This window comes from Salvelinus fontinalis, chromosome 10 (genome assembly GCF_029448725.1).
Source record: "Salvelinus fontinalis isolate EN_2023a chromosome 10, ASM2944872v1, whole genome shotgun sequence".
NCBI classification, from domain to species: Eukaryota; Metazoa; Chordata; class Actinopteri; order Salmoniformes; family Salmonidae; genus Salvelinus; species Salvelinus fontinalis.
The window spans coordinates 15,497,262-15,517,118 of NC_074674.1; the positions used below are offsets into that span (position 1 = coordinate 15,497,262).

The following is a 19,857-nucleotide window of genomic DNA, read 5'->3' on the forward strand; positions in this document are numbered from 1 at the left end:
CAGATTTAATTTTGTATTAATTTGTAAACATGTTGAAAAACATAATTCCAATTTGACATTATGGGGTATTGTGTGTAGGCCAGTGACAAAACAATCTATATTTAATCCATTTTAAATTCAGGCTTGAATACTTTGAAGACAGTGAATACTAACAGCATAATAACTGGTTACAAAGTGGCGGAAATGTCCTTTAACATTACTACTGGGAGTAGAGTCATACCATTACTCCATTCAATTATCAGATATTCTTATAATAGAATGGCCATATCTATTGTCCACAAAATGACATGGACAAACACATTATATGTGCATTCATTATCTATGGCCACAAAATGACATGTACAAACACATTATATGTGCATTCATTTCAAGAAGAAGAAAAAAACATCTAGAAAGTGATAACTTTCAAATATAAAAGTGTTATAGTATTTTGACAACATTGTTTTAGTAGGCCTAGTGCACTTTAAAAAAAAGAGCTCGATAAATACTCATTCAATGGCAAACATCAACCAGCTTACAATACATGACAAATAACAACATTTACTCACATTACTCGTTGCATTACTAGTGATTAACACGGAATATAAATGCAACATGCAACAATTTCAAAGATTTAACAGAGTGACAGATCATAGAAGTAAATTAGTCAATTTAAATAAATAAATGAAGCCCTAATCTATTAATGTACAGCCAAAAACGATGGGGATTCCCAAGGAGCCTGCCAGGCCGGTTTTGCTTTTGTTATAGAGGAATTTCCCATTTCTTAGAAATCTCACGTCTGAGAGTAAGAATGTGTGGCGTGAGAAAGTTACTACTGTTTTTCTGTCCAACATGATCCATGCCTAGCCAGTGGTTGGTCTAGTGCTGCTGCCCCCGGACTTCATATGCCTCTGAAAGCAGCGGTTCGATCCCTGGTCTTGCACTCATTTTCTGTGCTAAATTCCTCTCATCTGTCTACCATACATGTTTAAGAACAACTGATCTAGGGGCCCTCTCAGCAGACTTGGGGGTGATGTTCAGTCCACATATTTTTATATATAAATATTTTTCCTCCATGATATTACCAATGGGGACACCTGGGAATTTCCCAGGGGGGTAATAACACTGAGACCATCCTTGAAGGTTCATGATTTTAGAATTGTGTCAGACAAGAGGAAAAGGTATTTTCTTTAAGTCAAGATTTGGAGTGCTTTCTTTCCTCTAGTCCAATGAGGAAGTGTGATATATTCTGACCTGAGGATGTGACTGAGGAATGTGTCCCACAAGGTCACAGATTTCCCTTGTTGACAAAATAAACTCTCCCAAGTTAGGAGTCAAGTTTTCCATCACCACCACACACAGTTTGTGCTTAGTTATTTCCTGTTTATGATCCAGACTGCACTATGCCTAAAACAGTTGCATTCAGAGTACTGATAACTGTTGTACTAATAACAATTAAACTTTAGAAAACAGTGTTATACTTTAAGAAAATCCTCTGTGCGTTATTGTGGTGGTGCGTGTAACATGTACAGGTTTGATGACAAATCCAACTTCAACAGCACTTTAAACAAGTAGATTAATGAGATGGTTGTCTTCATAATTATTATGTATCAGTAGATCAAAAAATGAATCACTTGATTGAATCAGGCTGTTGATTGTGGCCCGTGGAATGTTGTCCCACTCATCTTCAATGGCTGTGCGAAGTTGCTCGATATTGGCGGGAACTGGAAAATGCAGTTGTAAACGTCAATCAAGAGCATCCAAAACATGCTCAATGGGTGACATGTCTGGTGAGTATGCAGGCCATTGAAGAACTGGAACATACATTTTCAGCTTCCAAGAATTGTGTACAGATCTTTGCAACATGGGGCCGTGCATTATGGTGCTGAAACAGGAGGTGATGGCGGCAGATGAATGGTACCAGAATGAGCCTCAGGATCTCGTCACAGTATCTCTGTGCATTCATTTTCTGTAGTTTATGCCTGCCCATACCATAATCCCACCACCACCATCAGCAAAACGCTAGCCCACACAACGACACACAATGCCTGGTAGTTGAAACTGGGATTCATCCACGAAGTGGCCATCGAAGGTGAGCATTTGCCCACTGAAGTCGGTAGTTTGGTGCAGAAATTCTTAGGTTGTGCAAACCCACAGTTTTATCAGCTGTAAGGGTGGCTCGTCTCAGACCATCCCGCAGGTGAAAAAGCCGGATGTGGAGGTCCTGGGCTGGCATGGTTACACGTGGTCTGCAGTTGTGAGGCCGGTTGGACGTACTTTCAAATTCTCTAAAATGATTTGAGGCGGCTTATGGTAGAGAAATTAACAATAAATATTCTGGCAACAGCTCTAGTGGCCATTCCTGCAGTCAGCATGCCAATTGCACGCTCCCTCGAAATTGAGACATCTGTGGCATTGTGTTATGTGACAAAACTGCTCATTTTAGAGTGGCCTTTTATTGTTCCCAGCACAAGGTGCACCTGTGTAATGATTGTGCTGTTTAATCACAGATTTCCCTCGTTAACAAAATCATCTCCCCCAAGTTAGGAGTTAAGTTTTCCATCACCACCACACACAGTTTGTGCTTAGTTATTTCCTATTTCCTGCTGTTTAATCAGCTTCTTGATATGTCACACCTGTCAGGTGGATGGATTGTCATGGAAAAGGAGAAATGCTCACTAACAGGGATGAAAAATGTTTGCACAAAATTTGAGAGAAATACGTTTTTTGTGTATTTGGGAATCTTTTATTTCAGCTCATGAAACATGGGACCAAAACTTTACGTTGCATTTATATTGCTGTTCAGTATAGAACTATACAACTTTCTATCTATAGGATTAATGCAAGTACACAACAGCTGTTATGATATGGGTGATTTGTAACAGATTTATTGCCCCAGAGCAAGAGCGTGCTTCATTATTTTCTGAAGTGAGGCTAAACATAGACACATAAATAAAGTAGTGATATAACCCACACAAACATTCACTGCCATAAGCACATTTAAAACAAATGTCCATAAACAATCGTGAGAACCATTGAGGTAAGTCTCTGTGACAACATCTTGGCCGTTCTCCTGTTTACATGGGAATGGAACACATGGACACATTGTGTACTATGAGTGTCCAGAACGTATTCCGGGAAGGAACCACCTCCACTCCCAGACAGGCTGCAGTGACCGTCTCCAGTTCGACCAATACACACTTGTAGGTGTGAGGCTTTCATCTATTTTCTAATTCTGTACCAACTCAGGGATTAGAATTATTTTTGTTTTTCCTTCCCAGTCCTCCTTTTTTGCTTCTGTTGCTCTTCCAGTCTGAAATGCAAGTAAGGAACTTTTACTTTAGGGAAAAAATGGTCTATTGGAAGTTACATTGAGGAAAGGTTTGATGGGGAAATTGTTTAACCTTTTTCTCATCAGGAATCTTTTTCCTAGCTTGGCCTCTGGGTTCAGACATTTTTTCTTACCATTCTTCATTGTGGCACTACAAAGAAAAAATATATAGATTTTTAGTCTCACTTCCATACTATCTGAGTGTAAATAGAATTATTTGTAATACTCACATCATTTCTGTCTTTGCACAGAAGACAGAATTTGGGTACACCTCTAACTTCTGGATGCGCTTTATCCTCACAGACTGCAGTAGTTTTCCCCTGCATAGACATTTCTCAGATCTTCCACCTATTGATTTGAAGGAACAGCAGATAAGATATAGTGCTATTACAACAAAAACTAAAGGTAATTGTTATTACTAGCTTTCAACATCTGAATCTGCTATTGACTTATCAAGTTATTCACATCGACACTGAAAAATGTGCCTATGATACATATTAAATAACATAATGGTAAGAATTTATTAAATGAACATATAAAATGGGAGATGTATAAAAGCCCTCTTACAATTGAAGAAGGCTACTTACCAGGGGAATGAGCAAGTCCAGCTCCGAAGACTGTGACACAAAGCAGGATGAAAGTTGCTGTCCTCATGTTTGTTTGAAGTGTGTGCTACTGCTGAGAGCAGGTCAGATGTCTTTATATGAGTGGCTAGTGGTTTCACTTTCCATTTTAAGCTCAACTAATGACCTCTACACAATCAGTTTTCTTCCACACCCCGCAGGGAAATCCCCAGCAAATAGCAACATTTCCTTTAAAAAAAAAATAATGTCAGCTCTGTGGCTGTCCAGTTCATTTCCATTGATTGAAGCAGTCAGAAAGAGGGGATGAAGCAGTTTATGCCAACAACAAATCTAAACATGTTCAACCCAATGCTGCAAAACATGGTTACATAGAGCAAGGGTTTTCAAACCTCTTCTCAGGGACTCCCAGCCATCCCATATATTTGAACTACCCCGCTCTAGCACAAGTGATTCAACTTGTCATCAAGCCCTGGGGCTACAATAAAATTGTGAAACATCTGTGGGTCCAAGAGGAGAGGTTTGAAAACCACTGTTGGATTCTAGCTTGAAATATACTTATTCATGTTACCATACTAGAACTTATTGATTACTTTACATGTATAAGGAATGTTAGGGGTCAAGAGAACTCAGGATAAGACCCAGATGCAGACAGGTAGAGTCACAGATGTTTATTGACCGAAACAGGAGGCAGGCAGAAGACAATAGTACGCAAACAATAGTACGGAAGTATAAAGACAATGGGACCGCGCAGCCGTCATACCGCTCAGGAAGTAGACGCGTTCTGTCTCCTAGAGATGAATGTACTTTGGTTCGAAAAGTGCAAATCAATCCAAGAACAACAGCAAAGGCCCTTGTGAATGTAACAGTTTACCTTTATGGCGTCCCCTCGCCCCGACACGGGCGCGAACCAGGGACCCTCTGCACACATCAACAACAGTCACCCACGAAGCATCGTTACCCATCGCTCCACAAAAGCCGCGACCCTTGCAGAGCAAGGGGCAACGCTACTTCTAGGTTTCAGAGCAAGTGACGTAACTGATTGAAACGCTACTAGCGCGTACCCGCTAACTAGCTAGCCATTTCACATCCGTTACATGAAGATGCTGGAGGAAACAGGTACAAAAGTATCTATAGCCACAGTAAAACGAGTCAGATATCGACATAACCTGAAAGGCCACTCAGCAAGGAAGAAGCCACTGCTCCAAAACCGCCATAAAAAAGCCAGACTACAGTTTGCGGGGACATGGACAAAGATTGTACATTTTGGAGAAATGTCATCTGGTCTGATGAAAAAAAAATAGAACTGTTACTGACCATTGTTATGTTTGGAGGAAAAAGAGGGAGGCTTGCAAGCCAAAGAACACCATCCCAACCGTGAAGCACGGGAGTGGCAGCATCATGTTGTGGGGGTGCTTTGCTGCAGGAGGGACTGGTGCACTTCACAAAATAGATGGCATCGTCAGGAAGGAAAATTATGTGGATATATTGAAGCAACATCTCAAGACGTCAATCAGGAAGTTAAAGCTTGGTCGCAAATGGGTCTTCCAAATGGACAAGGACCCCAAGCATACTTCCAAAGTTGTGGCAAAATGGCATAAGGACAACAAAGGCCTGACCTCAATCCAATAGAACATTTGTGGGCAGAACTGAAAAACCATGTGCGAGCAAGGAGGCCTACAAACCTGACTCAGTTACACCAGCTCTGTCAGGAGGAATGGGCCAAAATTCACCCTACTTATTGTGGGAAGCTTGTGGAAGGCTACCCGAAATGTTTGACCCAAGTTAAACAATTTAAAGGCAATGCTGCTAAATACAAATGGAGTGTATGTAAACTTCTGACCCACTGGGAATGTGATGAAAGAAATAAAAGCTGAAATAAATCATTATCTCTACTATTATTATGACATTTGACATTCTTAAAATAAAGTGGTGATCCTAACTGACCTACGACAGGGAATTTTTACTAGGATTAAATGTCAGGAATTGTGACAAACTGAGTTTAAATGTATTTGGCTAAGGTGTATGTAAACTTCCGACTTCAACTGTATGTACTATTCTTCTGCGTTTAACAATGTTCAAAGTTTACCCCCGAATCCAACAACACTTATCAAATGTGCAGCTAAGATTGTTAAAGAGTTCATGGATGGTTAATGTAACACTGAAGAAACGGAGAAGACAACTTTAACCAACAGCACATTTATTGACGTGAACCCAAAGTGTGTCTAGGACGAGCTGGAGGCAGCCACTGCAGCACGCCTGGGCTTGGGGGTGGTCCCTTCCCGGAATCCATTCCTGAAAAGGATGAGAAAAGAAAATAAGACATCTACACATCACATAGAAGACTCAAATAGTAACCGCATTGCTCACCTACGCTATTATGCAACTTTTCATTCAGTCACTAAGAGTCTTTACCAGGTTGTGGTGTTATTTGTAGCCAGCCCTGTGGAAGTCTGTTGCAACAGCTTTAACGGAGCACAGGCTGATAGTGGCTTATTGGGCTACACAACCAGACGCAGGAGCAGAGAGGGATTCACATATAGCAGAGTAGTGTTGCACGATCTACTGAAACTTCTGTACTTTTTCCATAGGAGAACATGAAAAACGGTTCGGTACTAGAATTTGTTACTTTCGGTACTTCTTTCAAATGTGTCTCACGTCATAAGGATTGAGAGGATCAAGTCTGTCTAGAAATGTGTCTGAATGTTCTCAAGGGGGCAGTAGTAAGCTAGCCAGGCTACTTGCACATGCAGCTGACAAAGTACAAGCTAATTAAGAAGCAAGCGAGAGCCCATAATGACAATAAAAAACAGAAATATCACATAAGTATTCAGACCCTTTACTCAGTACTTTGTTGAATCACCTTTGGCAGCGATTACAGCCTTGAGTCTAATTGTGTATGACGCTACAAACTTCAGACACCTGTATTTGGGTTGTTTCTCCCACTCTTCTCTGTAGATCCTCTCAAGCTCTGTCAGGTTGGATGGGGTGCGTCGCTGCACAGCTATTTTCAGGTCTCTTCAGAGATGCTTGATCGGGTTCAGGCTCTGTCTGGGCCAATCAAGGACATTCAGAGACTTGCATTGTCTTAGCTGTGTGCTTAGGGTCGTTGTCCTGTTGGTGAAGGTGAACCTCCACCACCCCAATTTGAGGTCCTGAGCGCTCTGGAGCAGGTTTTTATTAAGAATCTCTCTGTACTTTACTCTGTTCATCTTCTCCTCAATCCTGACTAGTCTCCCAGTCCCTGTGCCTGAAAAACATCCCCACAGCATGATACTGCCACCACCATGCTTCACCGTAGGGATGGTGCACGGTTTCATGTACTGCCCAAAACTATGGGGATTCCCAGGGAGCCTGTCCTGACAGTTTTGCTTTTGTTATAGAGGAATTTCCCATTTCTTCGAAATCTCACGTCTGAGAGTAAGAATGTGTGGTGGGAGAAAGTTAGTTTTTCTTTCCAACATGATCCATGCCTAGCCAGTGGCTGGTCTAATGCTGCCGCCCCCAGACTTCACATGCCTCTAAAGGCAGTGGTTTGATCCCTGGCCTTGCACTAATTTTCTATGCTATATCCCTCATCTGTCTACCATACATGTTTAAGAACGACTGATCTAGGGGCCCTCTCAGCAGACTTAGGGATGATGTTAAGTCCCCATATTATTTTGATAAAAAAATTTGGCCCCCATATTAGGGACACCTGGGAATTTCCCAGAGGGGTAATAACACAGACCATCCTTGAAGGTTCATGATTTTAGAATTGTATCAGACAAGAGGAAAGGGTATTTTCAAGTCAAGATTTGGAGTGCTTTCTTTCCTCTAGTCCAGCTTTTCTTAAAGTATGGGTCGAGACCCAAAGTCAGTCGCGGACCTGTTAATGTGTCAGAGTAAATGTATAATGCACAACAAAGTTGATATCTTTTAAAATATGTTATTGTTGAATATGTATGTTCCTGAGGGAGGCAAAGGGCAACAGTATAGTATCAGTTCATGATAAGAAAGACCAGTTGCTGAGGAATCAGGACCATGAGGGATGTGGAATGCAACTTGAGGTCAACAGATGAAGAGAAGACATTGCTGGGAGGGGGGCCACAGAGACCCACCCCGAAGTCCATCCGATTATAGCCCTCACAGTTCCACACCTTTGAGGGTCCTAGATTTAGGTAGGGCCATGACAATACCAGTAAGAGGAACCTACAGTGTTACGGACTAACAGAGAACAATGTCTACCATAGACATACAAGAAGATAACTATGCCTTGTCGGAAGGTATATATATGGGCTTGTATGTTGTCTTTGCAGCTGCAATACCCAGTGGGTGAATAAACTTAGTTTGAGTTTTACTCTATTCAGAACCTAACACCACGGACGGAGCACTTGATTCAGTAATACAGTAATACATATTTGTTGTATTTGTTCTATTATTGCCATCTCAATCTTGATCGACCACCGAAACATCTTTACATAACCCTTTGAGAATTCTGTGGGGTGGGATTATGTCTCATCCATACCATTTCTATGGCTGTTTTGGGCAATGTCAAGAGCTGATCAAAAACAGTGGTATTGAATGCTTGCACTAACTTAAAAACCCGACAGAAACACTTAATTTGTCTCTTCATTTAAAATCCAGGTCGAATAAATAACAAGATTCAATTGGGAATTGTTAAAGAGTTCATGGATGGTTAATGTAACACTGAAGAAACGGAGAAGACAACTTTAACCAACAGCACATTTATTGACGTGAACCCAAAGTGTGTCTATGACGAGCTGGAGGCAGCCACTGCAGCACGCCTGGGCTTGGGGGTGGTCCCTTCCCGGAATCCATTCCTGAAAAGAATGAGAAAAGAAAATAAGACATCTTTGGTTTGTGCCTTTCCAAATCATGTGTAATTAATTACATTTACCACAGGTGGACTCCAATTAAGTTGTAGAAACATCAAGGATTATCAATAGAAACAGGATGCACGAGCTCAATTTAGAGTATCATAGCAAAAGGTCTGAATACCTTTGTAAATAAGGTATTTAAAAATAAAAATACATTTGCAAAAAAATGTAAACCTGTTTTCAGTTAGTCATTATTGGGTATTGTATGTAGATTGCTGAGAATTTTTTATTTATTTAACCCAATTTAAAAGGCTGTAATGTAACAAAATGTGGAAAAGGTCAAGGGGTCTGAAAACTTTCCGAAGGCACTTTATACTCAGCATGACATTCATGTGAGCATTATAATAGAATTATAACCAAAAAGTCATTTGAGTTGCACTCATAACTATGACAGCAATATATTTAGACTGCCAGCCAGCAACCCTGGGTGGAGCATTGTACCCTGGGAGTCGAAATGCACTCTGGGAATCGTAGTACGCAGTGTTAAATCCATTGTATTTCTATGGTGTGAAGACTATTGCAATAAAGAAGCTTCAGAAATGAACTTATAAAAACAATACATTCAATTATTTAGCTGTAGTTAAAAAGCATAGGTCAACCGGATATTATGGCTATAGATGAACAAATTAAATGTGTATCAAATTACATTTGAATTCAGTTGACATAACAGTAAAATTATTTTGTATGCCGAGTCCCAGATATGGTTTTGCATAAGGAAAATGTAAGTTATTCAATAGGGTGTTTTATTTTTTTGATAGAAATTGAATATAGAAGAGGTTCTATTTGTTCTACCAGATAACATATTGCGCAAAAAAAAATGTGAAGCCCAGTGGTTGTTTTGTGACTAGCTAAATCTTTCTGCCATGGTATCGAAGTTAAAAATTCTGATACCGTGACAACACTACAGCAGAGCATCAACCACCACAAATGTACTCTCATTTTAGAATGACCTGCATGTCCTTCACATTTGATCAACTCAGGCCCATGAGACCCACAATCCTGCAGGTTTACATTTCCCCCTGCACTAATGTTACCGATTGGCTGGAGTGCACCATGGTCGCCACCTTCAGTGGGCAAGAAACAGGAGAAAACGCTTTGAATAGGGGAGAGCGTCCTACCCGAACTTCATTTTCAGATGCTAAACATTTTGCCAAACAACCCTGGCTTTAAGGGCAAAAATCAGCAGGACTGTATACCTAGGCCTTATACTGTGCTCACCTGAATCTGCGGTAGACGACCCTCAGATGTCTCAGGCGGCCGGTCCCAGTGGTGTTCCTCCTCTTGGCCTTAGCGCTCCAGTTGTCTACAGAAAGAGACGACAGGTCAATACACACAAAGGGAAAATGCAGAAAGAAACCTCACGAAGCAGGATCAATGGCTATCATCAGCGAACATTCCAAAAATATCCTTAACTTAAATTTGCAGATTCTTGACAATAGAGCTCCATTGAATTAGTGGAAACCAAAACTTCAGGGCAGGCCTGGTTTTAGCTATACGTGTTAGTCTCGTAAGGGACAATTATTGCATTTTAGTAAACCCCAACCCTTTTCCCAATCATAACCCAATTCTCCTAGCCTGCCACGAGTCATTTTTCTTTTTTTGGACTGCATATGTACAGTTGAAGTCAGAAGTTTACATAAACTAGTTTTAATGACTCCAACCTGAGTGTTTCAACCACTCCACAAATTTCTTGTTAACAAACTATAGTTTTGGCAACTCGGTTAGGACATCTACTTTGTGCATGACACAAGTCATTTTTCCAACAATTGTTTACAGACAGATTATTTCACTTACAATTTACTGTATCACAATTCCAGTGGGTCAGAAGTTTACATACGCTAAGTTGACTGTGCCTTTAAACAGCTTGAAATTCCAGAAAATTATGTCATTGCTTTAGAACGTTTTTTTTTGCTGAGTTTAACTATTAAGTTGGGTCCAGCCCAAAGCTTGCACTAGCGAACTTTCAACATTGTATAAAATATTCTGGGCCCTCCGAGTTTCAGGCTATTTACACAAGGGATAAGAAGCAGTGCTGACTAGGGCAGGAGCTCACGGGAGCTGAGTACCTGCACCTCAAATGTTCTACTGCTTGAGCTCCTGTTCCTCGTATTGAATATTAGCTCAAAAGTATTGTGGAGCTCTTGCACCTAAATATAAACAGTACCAGCACCCAAAATGAGTACCGGAACCTATTTCTGTCCAAGTCCAGTATTGATAAGAAGTATGACGTTTCCACTGGATCAGAACATGACATTTTTCAGATTTCACGCAGAGTGGTAAGCTGGAAAGATTTTTCAAATATATTGAGGAACTATTGTAATTCTCAATTTCTTTGTTTGCTTACTGTTTGAGGTGAATAAAACATTACTTTGAGAAGCACTCCAGGCCATTAGTGGTGTTGCGTTAAGCCAATCAGAATTACCTACAGATCCCCCAAATGTGCACAGTTATATGCCTGCATTTGCACGCAGGCCAGGTAGCCTATAAGCCTACTTCTATGAGTGCTTGTCCTTAACAGGCTCCAAACAAAAGACAATGGCCAAATTGACAAAACTCGTAAGTGGAATGAAATAAACCAAAACTTGTTGCATTGCAGCATAGGTTGTGCACTCTTCAAATAATGTGTCCACTCAGACAATGAGAAAGGGGAACATTTGGGAGGAGCATGGCTATGTGGTACAAGAGCTCAATTTGGCCTCTGCTTGCCCATGGAGGCTTCGCTTTTGCATCACACCCTCCAGCCTCTGACCACATTTTCAGAACAAGCATAAATTGGCTTTTAGTTTAGGCTTCCGCAATGGATTAGTTCACTGAGATGGGCGCAAATAAATAACACACACACCCGCTTGACTAAAAAATATATTGGCCGACCAACAGCCTAATGACCAAACAATCGACCAATTGGGGTCAGCCCTACCAAATGGCAACCTTTATAAGCATACATTTGCGCGCAGGTCAGATAGCCTAGGCCTAGTTCTATGCGTAATCAGGTGCGTGTCCTTACTCAAGATTGACAGGAGTGCTCCAAAACAAAAGACAATGAACAAATTGACAACTCGTAAATGGAATGAAATCAACCAAAACGTTTTCCCTCACAAGTGTAGACTAGGTTGTGCGCTCTGCACACAACATATCCACTCCTACAATGACACTGGTAAAACTAATAATATATTGAATGCATTAACAGAAGTTACCATAACTAAAACATTGTAGATTAGAAATTATGGTAATTAACAGTAAATGTACTACTGGTGTGCCGCCTCCGCAACGGAATAGTCCACTCAGACAGGTGTGAATCAGATGTCTTGTGTGCACTAACATACATATATATATACTGCTCAAAAAAATAAAAAGGGAACACTTAAACAACACAATGTAACTCCAAGTCAATCACACTTCTGTGAAATCAAACTGTCCACTTAGGAAGGAACACTGATTGACAATAAATTTCACATGCTGTTGTGTAAGTGGAATAGACAACAGGTGGAAATTATAGGCAATTAGCAAGACACCCCCAATAAAGGAGTGATTCTGCAGGTGGTGACCACAGACCACTTCTCAGTTCCTATGCTTCCTGGCTGATGTTTTGGTCACTTTTGAATGCTCTCACTCTAGTGGTAGCATGAGACGGAGTCTACAACCCACACAAGTGCCTCAGGTAGTGCAGCTCATCCAAGATAGCACATCAATGCGAGCTGTGGCAAGAAGGTTTGCTGTGTCTGTCAGCGTAGTGTCCAGAGCATGGAGGCGCTACCAGGAGACAGGCCAGTACATCAGGAGACGTGGAGGAGGCCAACAACCCAGCAACAGGACCACTACCTCCGCCTTTGTGCAAGAAGGAGCACTGCCATAGCCCTGCAAAATGACCTCCAGCAGGCCACAAATGTGCATGTGTCTGCTCAAACGGTCAGAAACAGACTCCATGAGGGTGGTATGAGGGCCCGACGCCCACAGGTGGGGGTTGTGCTTACAGCACAACACCGTGCAGGACGTTTGGCATTTGCCAGAGAACACCAAGAGTGGCAAATTCGCCACTGGCGCCCTGTGCTCTTCACAGATGAAAGCAGGTTCACACTGAGCACGTGACAGACGTGAAAGTCTGGAGACGCCGTGGAGAACGTTCTGCTGCCTGCAACATCCTCCAGCATGACCAGTTTGGCGGTGGGTCAGTCATGGTGTGGGGTGGCATTTCTTTGGGGGGGCCGCAGAGCCCTCCATGGGCTCGCCAGAGGTAGCCTGACTGCCATTAGTTACCGAGATGAGATCCTCAGACCCCTTGAGACCATATGCTGGTGCGGTTGGCCCTGGGTTCCTCCTAATGCAAGACCTCATGTGGCTGGAGTGTGTCAGCAGTTCCTGCAAGAGGAAGGCATTGATGCTATGGACTGGCCCGCCCGTTCCCCAGACCTGAATCCAATTGAGCACATCTGGGACATCATGTCTCGCTCCATCCACCAACGCCACGCTGCACCACAGACTGTCCAGGAGTTGGCGGATGCTTTAGTCCAGGTCTGGGAGGAGATCCCTCAGGAGACCATTCGCCTCCTCATCAGGAGCATGCCCAGGCGTTGTAGGGAGGTCATACAGGCACGTGGAGGCCACACACACTACTGAGCCTCATTTGGACTTGTTTTAAGGACATTACATCAAAGTTGGATCCTCCTGTAGTGTGGTTTTCCACTTTATTTTGAGTGTGACTCCAAATCCAGACCTCCATGGGTTGATAAATTTGATTTCCAGTGATAATGTGTGATTTTGTTGTCAGCACTTTCAACTATGTAAATAAAAAAATATTTAATAAGAATAGTTCCTTCATTCAGATCTAGGATGTGTTATTTTAGTGTTCCCTTTATTTTTTTTGAGCAGTGTATATATATATATATAAATAAATATATATATATATATATAAATAAATATATAAATAAATATATATATATATATATAAATAAATATATATATATATAAATAAACAATATCTTTGAAAATAAACAATTCATCGAAATAATAGCCTGACAGTCAGGAGAATCAAATTCCCAAAATGATGCATTCAGGAGTATTTATGTCACGGCATGCAGCCTCCATTGATTTTGTTATGTTCGAATCACCCAGATAGCACAAACCACTGTGATACAAAACCTGGGACAACAAATGTGGGGACAGAAAAAAATCTTTGCCTAATTTGTCATCCAATGTGCATGCATGGAGAGTTGGGGGTCTTGTCTCAGTCACAAAGTAAGAATCACTGAAATTCATATGTTCAGACATTTGTATTGAACACATCATTGACAAGACACTGGGTGATAAACACGAACTGACTCATGCTGCACTGTCAAACAATCAAAAACAAGTCACCAAGGCAAGCAGTAAAGCAAACAAAGTGAAAGACAAGGCAGCGACAAACCTCAGTATTCAATATTGAGACAGAATACCCACAGGTCTGTGACATCTTGGTGATAATATAGTGGCGATGTGCCGTTCGTAAACCATTAATTATCTTTGAACGACTTTACTGACACGACTAATACTCGCCTCTCCGACTCAGGAGACAAACTGTATCGTGCGCTCATGGAAAAATAGATCATGCATAAAGAAAAACGCATGTTTAGAACTGATAATTGATTGCATGGTGAAAGAATGAATGCTATTGATTGATTATTGAGTGCTAGATGACACAGCTTTGTAAAAACCAGAACATGCCTCTGCTCAACACTTGAACATGAGAATGAATCGTTGGGGGGGGGGTTTGCTGCAGAGAGCTGAGAGCTGTTCACAATCGAGTCCGGTTGCGGATGCAACTAGACCTTGTTTCAAAGCTATCAATAAATAATCGTATTTGTATTAGTAGCCTCAAAGCACAGTTTTATAAGTCTCAGCCACAAATGACAGCTACAATAGGAGAACGAGAGGTGTGTAGAATCATGATTCTTATGAGTTTTTAGTTCATCATTCTCAGTTAGGGGTCCTGCATGCTCTGGGCATTACTGAATCAAATGAACGAAATGAGTTTAAAGATTTGTTATTTTGCCTGAACGAGTTGAAAAGATCTGGAGTCAAGTAAAAAGTACCTTACATCCCATCACTACAATACAGCAGTTTCAATGATCGATCTCAAGGAATGGCATGGGCACTTACAACTTCTCTTGCGCTTCTCGGGGTAGCCACACTTCCCGCACGACGACTTCTGCAGATGGTAAGCCTTGGAGCCGCAGCGACGGCATAGAGCATGAGTCTTATTACGCCGCTTTCCGAAGGACGATGTCCCCTTCGTCTGAAACACACAAGGACCAAAATTTAGCCAAATAGATCGTTGTCATTCGGTTTGAATGCATGGAGAGGCTGGGATCTTGTCTCAGTCAATAAGTAATAATCACTGAAATTCATATGTTCAGACATTTGTATTGAAAACATCATTGACAAGACAACGGCCCATGGATAATTCATAGGAGAGAATGCGTTATTTGTTGTACATCTGATTGCATGTTTAGGTAATTAAGCTGCACTACTAACGTTTCTATTAAACTTCCTGGTAACTTCGCTAGCTAGCTAGCGGTAACGTTAGCTAGACAAGTGGCATAATAGACTAACACTTCCAACTAGCAACATTTCACCAAAACAACTCATACCTAGTTAATTGGAGGGAATTAGCTACACAAAGAAAAGCGATGGTGTTGTAGTTTGTAGAGTGGCTTATTTACCTTGAGGTAACTAGCTAGCTAACCCCAAAACATACACAACAGACCAATGCTTCCATTGCTAGATAACGTTAGTTAACGAACGTTAGTTAGCCAAGTTGTTTACCGGTTTTTCTACACCATCTAACGTTTCACCAAAAACAATATCAGTGAGAACCCATTATCATTGATTATAAGTCGTAAACCACTACGATTTCTTAAAAAATAAAATTATAAATAAATAGATGTTGTAAGATCCATCTCTGACAAATTTTTTCACTCACCATTTTCTTACTGTGGGTGGGTGGAAAGAGACCGGAAAAGGCCTTAGTGTTGCGGTAAATCAGAACCGAGGTTGTTCCGGTGTAACAGTAAAATAATCCCCTTTAATTAGGACAAGCATTTCACTCCATGAGTAGCCTACTAAGTAGCCCGCTACCAACTAAGGGTGTAAACATTCATTTATGTACAAAAAAACCGACTAACTGTTGTTTTATTTATGACTGGCAGGGCCTGTTTGAATACTTTAAAATGCATAATTCCTTCTCTGCCTTCACCCATCAAATCATGTTGGATCAGTGATTACTCCAAGGAATGGAAGGATATAATTGAAAAGTATTCTATCTTGGCTACTTCCATAGCTTGCTTCTGAAATGGATATGAATGCACCGGTTTCTTCCTTAGCCTATCAAGATAATGCATTCACAACATTTCAATGAGTCTATACAAGGCCATAAAAAATATGCTTTCAAAGACTTTACACAGGTGGAGTTGCATCCAAGACAATCAATTTCAATGTGTCAATCAGTCATCTTTTTTTTATTTAACTAGGCAAGTCAGTCAAGAACAAATTCTTATTTACAATGACGGCCTACACCGGGAAAAACCCAGACAACGCTGGGCCAATTGTGTGCCGCCCTATGGGACTCCCAATCACTGCCTGTTGTGATACAGCCTGGATTCAAACCAGGGTGTCTGTAGTGACACCTATAGCACTGAGATGCAGTGCCTTAGTCCGCTGCGCCACTCGGGAGCCCAGTCATACTATTATCATCTGCTACATTGGCTGCATTTACAGAGGCAGCACAATTCTGATCTTTTTGTCATTAACTGGTCTTTTGACCAATCAGATCAGCTCTGAAAAGGTCTGATGTGAAAAGATCTGATGTGATTGGTCAAAAGACCAATTAGTGGAAAAAGATCAGATTTGGGCTGCCTGTGTAAATGCATTGCTTTTGAGTGTAATATTATTTTTAGCCACAAGATGTTAACATTCAGCTGCTGATGGCTAAGGGACAATGATCTAAAGCAGCTTCATCTCCTGTCTGTTTTCCTTCATCTGAAACCAACTTCATTAAATAACTGTGCAGTTTAAGCTCGTTCCTGCTTGGTAGCGGACATATTGCTATTCCCAGAATTGTAAAGAGGAAGGAGTGAGGACAAGGACAGGAATCCACTTTAGACAAATTGAGATGAACTCACTGAGGATGAGGATGTGATGTGGACTATCAGTTGACTTTATTTCATCTATTCAAGTTTTTCATTCGCAATTTAAAAAATATATATTTCTAACTTTTATACATTGTATACATATGAAGGGCCACAGGTAGTCTAGTGGTTAAGAGCGTTGGGCCAGTAATCAAAAAGGTTACTGGTTCAAATCCCTGAGCCATCTTGGTGTAAAATCCGCTGACGTACCCTAGCAAGGCACTTACACCTAATTGTTCCAGGGTTGCTGTCAATAATGACTGACCACACTCTCAGGGTGAGTTGGGATTTGCAAAAAACACATTTCCATTTCACACTTGCAGTAAAAAAGGACACATATAAGCACCCCTATTTGACATTATGTTCCCCAGAGAATAAATAGAATAAACATGTATCCTGGAAGGCCCAGTGAAGTCAAAATTCTGTTTTTCTGTTTTGTATTGTACAACAGCTAATGAAACATTGTAAAAGTGTGATTTTTTTTATCAGTGTTATTTCCTGATAGTTGCTGGTTGAAAATACAATTTATACACAGGACCTTCTAATCAGGAGGCTTTGCATGGGTGGACTTTTGGTTTGCCTGGTGACATCACCAGGCGGTATAGTTTAATAGACCAATAACAGAGAGTTCCAAACCTCTCTGCCAATAACATCTAGTTTTCAGGTTACATATCCCTCCCATTAGGTCCCTCCAATTAGGTCCCTCACTCAGACCACTCCCAGACAGTCCTAGCAAAATTATTGCTTGAGAAAGCTATTTTTGTTGCTTTTTGACCATTTTAATGGAAAACTATTACAGTAAGTTACTTAACTGTTACCCAGAAATGATTTGATTGAACCCCTGGACACTTCCCCCACTGGGTACAGACATCAATTCAACATCTATTCCACATTGGTTCAACGCAACTTCATTGAAATGATGTGAAAACAACGTTGATTCAACCAATATGTGCCCAGTGGGCCCGTTTTACACTGTGTATTTAAATACTGTATCACCAACAGTTCATTCTAATATTTCTACTACTGTACATTGTATTTTAGTGACACTGTTTATACACACACACCACATATTTACAGTTGAAGTCGCTAGTTTACATACACCACATTTAAACTCGGTTTTTCACAACTCCTGACATTTAATCCTAGTAAAAATTCCCTGTCTTAGGTCAGTTAGGATCACCACTTTATTTTAAGAATGAGAAATGTCAGAATAATAGTAGATAGAGAGAATTATTTCTTTCAGCTTTTATTTCTTTCATCACATTCCCAGTCAGAAGTTTACATACACTCAATTAGTATTTGGTAGCATTGCCTTTAAATTGTTTAATTTGGGTCAAACTTCCACAAGCTTCCCACAATAAGTTGGGTGAATTTTGGCCCATTCCTCCTGACAGAGCTGGTGTAACTGAGTCAGGTTTGTAGGCCTCCTTGCTCACAAAATTTATATGGGATTGAGGTCAGGGCTTTGTGATGGCCACTCCAATACCTTGACTTTGTTGTCCTTAAGCCATTTTGCCAATATATCCACATGATTTTCCTGCCTCATGATGCCATATATTTTGTGAAGTGCACCAGTCCCTCCTGCAGAAAAGCACCCCCACAACACGATGCTGCCACCCCTGTGCTTCACGTGGGATGGTATTCTTCAGCTTGCAAGCCTCCCCCTTTTTCCTCCAAACACAATGATGGTCATTATGGTCAAACAGTTCTATTTTTGTTTCATCAGACCAGAGGACATGTCTCCAAAAAGTACAATCTTTGTCCCCATGTGCAGTTGCAAACCGTAGTCTGGCTTTTTTATGGCGGTTTTGGAGCAGTGGCTTCTTCCTTGCTGAGTGGCCTTTCAGGTTATGTCGATCTATGGCTTCTTGCCATAGATCATCACTGGAGGCTTCGTGCCATGGATCATCACTGGCTTTTTGCCATGGATCATCACTGGAGGCTTCGTGCCATGGATCATCACTGGAGGCTTCTTGCCATGGATCATCGCTGGAGGCTTCGTGCCATGGATCATCGCTGGAGGCTTCGTGCCATGGATCATCACTGGAGGCTTCTTGCCATGGATCATCACTGGAGGCTTCGTGCCATGGATCGTCACTGGAGGCTTCGTGCCATGGATCGTCACTGGAGGCTTCGTGCCATGGATCGTCACTGGAGGCTTCGTGCCATGGATCGTCACTGGAGGCTTCGTGCCATGGATCGTCACTGGAGGCTTCGTGCCATGGATCGTCGCTGGAGGCTCCGGACCGGGGATCGACGCTGGAGGCTCCGGACTGGGGATCGACGCTGGAGGCTCCGGACTGGGGATCGACGCTGGAGGCTCCGGAATGGGGATCATCGCAAGAGGCTCCGGACTGGGGATTGTCGCAGGAGGCTCCGGACTGGGGATCGTCGCTGGAGGCTCTGGACTGGGGATCGTCGCTGGAGGCGCCGGACTGAAGGGCGTCACTGGAATGGAGAGAAACACCGGAGGCTTCGTGTCATGGATCATCACTGGAGGCTTCGTGCCATGGATCATCACTGGAGGCTTCTTGCCATGGATCATCACTGGAGGCTTCGTGCCATGGATCATCACAGGAGGCTTCGTGCCATGGATCATCACTGGAGGCTTCGTGCCATGGATCATCCCTGGAAGCTTCTTGCCATGGATCATCACTGGAGGCTTCGTGCCATGGATCATCACTGGAGGCTTCTTGCCATGGATCATCGCTGGAGGCTTCATGCCATGGATCATCACTGGAGGCTTCGTGCCATGGATCATCACTGGAGGCTTCTTACCATGGATCATCACTGGAGGCTTCGTGCCATGGATCATCACTGGAGGCTTCGTGCCATGGATCATCACTGGATGTTTCGTGCCATGGATCGTCGCTGGAGGTTCCGGAGTGGGGATCGACGCCGGAGGCTCCGGACTGGGGATCATCGCC

At 41.9% G+C, this 19,857-nt stretch overlaps 2 protein-coding genes and 2 non-coding genes across 4 annotated transcripts; all 4 read right to left on the bottom strand.

The window, feature by feature from the left end:
- Positions 1-2,708: 2,708 nt before the first annotated feature.
- Positions 2,709-4,005, bottom strand: LOC129863216 (permeability factor 2-like). Its single transcript, XM_055935129.1, has 4 exons — positions 3,898-4,005; positions 3,541-3,658; positions 3,384-3,461; positions 2,709-3,292 (listed from the first exon to the last, which is right to left on the bottom strand). Exons 1-4 carry the CDS (start codon positions 3,962-3,964, stop codon positions 3,238-3,240), a joined length of 318 nt encoding a protein of 105 aa, XP_055791104.1. The 5' UTR covers positions 3,965-4,005; the 3' UTR covers positions 2,709-3,237.
- A 4,597-nt stretch (positions 4,006-8,602) lies between these two features.
- Positions 8,603-15,836, bottom strand: LOC129863686 (60S ribosomal protein L37-like). Its single transcript, XM_055935843.1, has 4 exons — positions 15,727-15,836; positions 14,904-15,039; positions 9,990-10,074; positions 8,603-8,714 (listed from the first exon to the last, which is right to left on the bottom strand). Exons 1-4 carry the CDS (start codon positions 15,727-15,729, stop codon positions 8,645-8,647), a joined length of 294 nt encoding a protein of 97 aa, XP_055791818.1. The 5' UTR covers positions 15,730-15,836; the 3' UTR covers positions 8,603-8,644.
- Positions 13,985-14,063, bottom strand: LOC129864276 (small nucleolar RNA SNORD72). Its single transcript, XR_008761238.1, has one exon. It is a non-coding gene; the product is annotated as a small nucleolar RNA SNORD72 (small nucleolar RNA).
- On the bottom strand, positions 15,113-15,191 carry LOC129864275 (small nucleolar RNA SNORD72). Its single transcript, XR_008761237.1, has one exon. It is a non-coding gene; the product is annotated as a small nucleolar RNA SNORD72 (small nucleolar RNA).
- Positions 15,837-19,857: the final 4,021 nt, after the last annotated feature.

Bases quoted from the DNA above. Each gene is read 5' to 3' on its own strand.
- LOC129863216 (XM_055935129.1), bottom strand. From the start codon at position 3,964: ATGAGGACAGCAACTTTCATCCTGCTTTGTGTCACAGTCTTCGGAGCT. The intron at 3,462-3,540 runs GTGAGTATTACA...TTTTCTTTGTAG, and splicing joins TGTGCAAAGACAGAAATGAT to TGCCACAATGAAGAATGGTA. The intron at 3,293-3,383 runs GTTAAACAATTT...CTTGCATTTCAG, and splicing joins AGATTCCTGATGAGAAAAAG to ACTGGAAGAGCAACAGAAGC.
- LOC129863686 (XM_055935843.1), bottom strand. The intron at 10,075-14,903 runs GTAAGTGCCCAT...CTCTTTCTGTAG, and splicing joins CGAGAAGCGCAAGAGAAGTT to ACAACTGGAGCGCTAAGGCC. The intron at 8,715-9,989 runs GTGAGCACAGTA...CATTCTTTTCAG, and splicing joins GTCGTCTACCGCAGATTCAG to GAATGGATTCCGGGAAGGGA.